We start from the raw sequence: 5,506 nt of genomic DNA on the forward strand, positions 1-5,506 counted from the left end.
CTCCCGAGTGGCGCAATGGTCTAGGGCTCCCGAATGGTGCAAGCAGTCTAAGGCACCGCATCCCATTGCAAGCGGCATCACTTTAATACCTGGTTTGAATCCAGGCTGTATCACATCTGGCTGTGATTGGCCCAGCGTCATCCGGGTTTGGCTGGAGTAGGCCGAATTTGTTCTTAACTGACTTGCCTAGTTAAATAAAGTTACATTTGAGTATACTGTAAAAGAACTGTAAACTTCTAGATGAGCTTACTAGTGCTTCGCCTGTCTACCGGAAGCTGATGGTGTTGCTATGCAACGTCTTGCTAGCTTGTTAGCATAACAAATTACTAGCTAGACATCGTACGATTTCGGGTGTGTTTGTAAATTAAATTTGGAGTGCCAGAGCACACTCTCGGCGTTCGTAAATTCAGAGCATTGTCAGATTGTCCGTTAGTAAATTTAAAGTGTTTCGCCCTCGGAGCGTTCAGAGCCCACACTGGCCGAGGAGTAGGGTTGATCCGAGCATTTTGACCTCACAACGGCAGTCAAACACCCAAGCTAACTGGCTAACATTGGCTAGCTTCCTAGCTACTTCTAGTATCCATTGAGAGCGCACAATGACTATACCACTTAGCTAATCCTGATGTATTAATAGCCAACTAACTTTACGCTAACATACTGGTACATACTGCTGTAATGATATGCTATGCAGTTCGTAAGGATAGCGTAGCTAAAAAATTGTCAGCCAACATCAGACATGACGTGCAACGTAACTTATTTGAAAAGTCATTCCACGTCTCAACATTTTCTTAACTCTTGTCATAATTAGTCAAAACAAGTAAATTCATCCACTCTCGTAATATGCTGTATCTTGGCCAGGTCGCAGTTGTAAATGAGAACTTGTTCTCAACTAGCCTACCTGGTTAAATAAAGGTGAAATAAAAAATAAAATAAAAAATAAACAAAGTAACAATTTTTAAACAAATTAAAAGATGAGGTCGAGGCAAGTGCATTTACTCCACCCACAATCTGTCCGCGTGAGATAAGCCCGTTTTTGTGTGGAGGCATATAACAGTGTCAAATTACTTGCGGATTTTGATCATATAGAAGTTTCGTAATGTTTAAGCTTTAACAAATGTACTAATATATGCGGATGCACGTGGCATTCCGGCAACTTTGAGAAAAATTACGTCAAGTTCTGCGTGTTGTTCACACCCGTGCCTTCCCTCTCATTGGCTAGAATGGTTCCACCTGATCTTGCCTGTCTCCAATTGTTGAGCACATGTATTTCCATTGTGAGATGGGTCACTCGGCTCTCGTCAATATAATACATATCTTTGCTTTAGGTGATGTGAATGAGTGGGATCATCATTTATTTATATTTTTTATATATTTTAATTTATTTATTATTATGAACACAACAATACAAAATGTATACAAAGAAGAGTACATAAACCTAACAGACAGGGGTATTACATATCAAGATTCCTTTTCAATTTGTTAAACATTTTTTTTTTTTACCTCACCTTTATTTAACCAGGTAGGCCAGTTGAGAACAAGTTCTCATTTACAACTGCGACCTGGCCAAGATAAAGCAAAGCAGTGCGACACAAACAATAACACAGAGTTACACATAGAATAAACAAACGTACAGTCAATAACACAATATAATATATATATATATATATATATATATATATAGTGTGTGCAAATGAGGTAAGATTAGGGAGGTAGGGCAATAAATTGGCCGTAGTGGCGAAGTGATTACAATTTAGCAATTAAACACTGGAGTGATAGATGTGCAGAAGATGAATGTGCAAGTTGAGATATTGGGGTGCAAAGGAGCAAAAAAATAAGTAACAATATGGGGATGAGGTAGTTGGATGGGCGACTTACAGATGGGCTTTGATTTGATTTGATTTTGATTTGGCTATGTACAGGTGCAATGATATGTGACCTGCTCTGACAGCTGATGTTTAAAGTTAGTGAGGGAGATATGAGTCTCTTTATGGTGAATATTGCTTTTTTGTTTTTACATTTACTGATCATTTCAAAATAATATTTAAATTTTATCTTAAATAATGTGAAGAGGGGTTTGTTCTCTGCCCACTTCATTTCATGGATAAAGAATCTTCGATTAAAGATAAACAAATGAACAATGAAAGTTAAATCAGGGTCCATATCAAAAAACATAATATCATAGTCTCTCAGATTAACATTAGTAGTCTTCTCTTTAAGATAAAATCTTCTAACTCACTCCAAAATCTTCTGACAAAAGAACATAAGAATACAATATGGAATAAGAATGACTTAAACCACAAAAACAAGAATTTATTTTTCCAAAACTGATTTGACAACAACGGTATTTGGATTAAACAATTATTGAACAATGATGGCCAACTATACGATTATCAAGAATTCATGAGAACACACAATGTTACATTCACTCCTGAGGAATGGTGTCGTCGTCAAATGATCCGCATGGTTCCTGTTGAATTTCTAAAGGTGATTGGCTCCGCTCTGTGAGGGTGGATGTCACTGACGCAATCCGTTTGGAACAATAAATAGAGCGAACAAGGCTCCTTCCAGTTCACAAGTCTGAGAAGACGCATGAAGAAGTTCTTGCTTCAACAGTGATTGAACGGAACTCCTCTGCCTTCGTCCCGCATTATAGAATATTTTGGATTGATAACATAACACTTACCCGAACTATAATAGCAAAATAGTCGGATAAATCCTATTTTTGTACCGTTGCTTTAGCTATTAAAGAAAATCTGCCAAAATGGAGTCTCAGATCCGCCAGAACTATCACCACGATTGCGAAGCTGCCATCAACCGGATGATCAACTTGGAGATGTTTGCCTCCTACACATACACTTCAATGGTAAAGAGTCTACCAAGATGACCGTTTTGTTGAGCTACCTGTTATTATGCCTGGGCCTAAATTCCACTTCACCTGACTTTTCTGTAGCCAATAACCTCAACTCCGTTAAGTACATATTTGAGTTTTACTTGGCAAGGCTATTAAGACCCTCCAGTTTGGTATAGTATTCAAGTGAAGCCGGGAATCTATCCTACCTTGGTCAGAGCGCGTAACAACTCCTTGCTTGACAGGTTAATTGTCAGGTTACCAAATAGACTACAGACTAGACTGATTCATGCCTATATCAAGGTTTGTTGCCACAACAAGAACAGTCACGTTCGGCACTTTTTTTTCTTCTTTTAACCACACTGTTTTGTTTGTCCACCCAGGCTTTCTATTTCTCCCGTGACGATGTGGCTCTGTCTGGCTTCGCGCATTTCTTCAAGGAGAACAGCGACGAGGAGCGAGAGCACGCCGAGAAGCTACTCTCCTTCCAGAACAAGAGAGGTGGACGCATTTTACTCCAGGACATAAAGGTGAGCGCCTGAGCATCGAGGAACACGTCTAGCTTGTAGACTGATAGAAAATGTCTTTACTCCATGGTGTGTCCAGCGTTAAGTTGATATAGAGAACCTGGAGTAGTTCGAAACATACTGCCTCTAACCACTGAACTGAAACAGTGTGAGGGATGTAACTCTGTTCACTTTATCCAAACCTTAGCGTTTGCTTGTTGTCCCTAACCCTCCTGTGTTCACTCTGGCCTGTGTAGAAGCCAGAACGCGATGAGTGGGGCAATGGGCTGGAGGCCATGCAGTGTGCTCTGCAGCTGGAGAAGAATGTGAACCAGACCCTGCTGGACCTGCACAAGATTGCCTCTGACAAAGTTGACCCCCATGTAAGTTATGGTGGAACCACATGTATGTATCACATAGAATACAGGTTTTGTCTCAGGAGATGATCAGGTTGTTGTAGCTCTAACTAAGACAGGATTGGGTGATCTGTTTCTTAACACGCACACAATAGTCCACAGATGCACAGTACACACACATTGCAGCTAATGCATAAGGGGTGGCAGGTCATCTAGTGGTTAGAGCTTTGGGCCAGTAACTAAAAGGTGGCTGGCTCGAATCCCTGAGCTGCCAAGGTAAAAATCTGTTCAGCCCCTGATTAACCCACTGCGCCACGCTAGGATGTCATTGTAAATAGAAATTTCTGACTTGTGTAGTTAAAAAATAAACTGCAGACACCTCATTATCTGCCCTTATGCCATTACCACCAGGCTCTTGTGTGTTACTGTATCTACAATGGTCTGTAGTCATTCTCTTGTCTGACCTGTGTTTTCCCTCTTTAGCTGTGTGACTTCCTGGAGACCCATTATCTGAATGAGCAGGTGGAGGCCATTAAGAAGCTGGGAGACCACATCACCAACCTCACCAAGATGGATGTGGTCAAAAACAAGATGGCAGAGTACCTGTTTGACAAGCACACCCTGGGAGGCCAGAGCTAAACCACTTCCATCCCCGGGCCTCCAGCCTCAGACCAGGAGTACTGGCTACTGTGATATATCCTCCTGGCTTTGCATTTATAGGGAGGAGTGTTAAACTGGTGCAGTGCAACAGCTGTTACATTGGTGTTTCTGTTGACAACACTACTGTATTTTGCAGGCAAGTCTTATAAAACAATTAAAAAAATATCACTGAAGTTTGTTGCTGTTTTTAAGTGTTGACCTGTAGTAATGGATGTTGTATCAGTCTATTGAGGTTCTTTGCTCTTTTACTGAGCATCATCATACCAGTGAATACTGACAATTGTAGACCTACTGACTGAGGGTCATAACAATAGAAGTTTAACATGAGATTTTATAAAGGATGTTACCTCTCACAGAGGGTGTCCTTTACCGTATCTTGTAATAGTGCCATGTCAATTAAGGGCCCAGCTGTCAACTCTAGGTCCATAGGAGTGAAATGTGTAACTATAGTTGATGTAGACATTTAATCTGAGCATCACAAGTGTATTATACAGCCTAGAGGTCAATCAAACCCTTGTCCTGCTCGGTAAATCAGTTAGCAAGTTATGGTGCATTTCTCTAGTGATGAAGTTCGTCTCCTACTGACACACAATACATCTCTGCCCGTTCTGTTTATTTCAGGTAATACCCAATAGTTCCCCTACACAAACTATGAACTGAATAATAATGAACTCTTTTAAGGTGTCCATATAGTAAATGAGTTTCTAGCGGGTAGACATTTCGTTAAACGGGAGAAGTGTCTAATCAGCAATGGCATTTTCAGTAACTATTTCCTATTCATAACTGCCAACACATTAACAACCTAGAAGTATTGATATGGTAAAATAATTGTACATTTAATTAAAAGATGGTAATTGTGTTCACTGAGTTGGTTTATATTTAGGTAATGTTTTGCAGCTTTGTCATTCTATTTGAAAATATATTTTAAATGTGAAATCCACACCGGGCCAGATATTTGTGATAATCTGACGTACCCAAGAAGGCTACTAGATGGCATCTGATTCATTTGCATTTACATTTGAATTTGTTATGGATCCCTATTAGCTGCTGTCAAGGTAGCAGTTACTCTTTATGGGGTCGAGCAAATTAAAGGCAGTTCTATACAATCATATTAGATTTCACAACACATTAAGGGC

At 40.1% G+C, this 5,506-nt stretch overlaps 1 protein-coding gene across 1 annotated transcript; it reads left to right on the plus strand.

Moving 5' to 3' along the window:
* The first annotated feature begins 2,535 nt into the window (after positions 1-2,535).
* LOC135535375 (ferritin, middle subunit-like) lies at positions 2,536-4,543 on the plus strand. Its single transcript, XM_064962029.1, has 4 exons — positions 2,536-2,863; positions 3,232-3,378; positions 3,612-3,737; positions 4,194-4,543. Exons 1-4 carry the CDS (start codon positions 2,762-2,764, stop codon positions 4,347-4,349), a joined length of 531 nt encoding a protein of 176 aa, XP_064818101.1. The 5' UTR covers positions 2,536-2,761; the 3' UTR covers positions 4,350-4,543.
* Positions 4,544-5,506: the final 963 nt, after the last annotated feature.

The sequence above is a fragment of the Oncorhynchus masou genome, unplaced genomic scaffold (assembly GCF_036934945.1).
Source record: "Oncorhynchus masou masou isolate Uvic2021 unplaced genomic scaffold, UVic_Omas_1.1 unplaced_scaffold_4865, whole genome shotgun sequence".
In the NCBI taxonomy this organism is placed as follows: domain Eukaryota; kingdom Metazoa; phylum Chordata; class Actinopteri; order Salmoniformes; family Salmonidae; genus Oncorhynchus; species Oncorhynchus masou.

Excerpts from the sequence above, each read along its gene's own strand:
- LOC135535375 (XM_064962029.1), top strand. The coding sequence starts at position 2,762 with ATGGAGTCTCAGATCCGCCAGAACTATCACCACGATTGCGAAGCTGCC. Across the intron at positions 2,864-3,231 it reads CCTACACATACACTTCAATG|GCTTTCTATTTCTCCCGTGA; the intron begins GTAAAGAGTCTA and ends TTGTCCACCCAG. Across the intron at positions 3,738-4,193 it reads CTGACAAAGTTGACCCCCAT|CTGTGTGACTTCCTGGAGAC; the intron begins GTAAGTTATGGT and ends TTCCCTCTTTAG.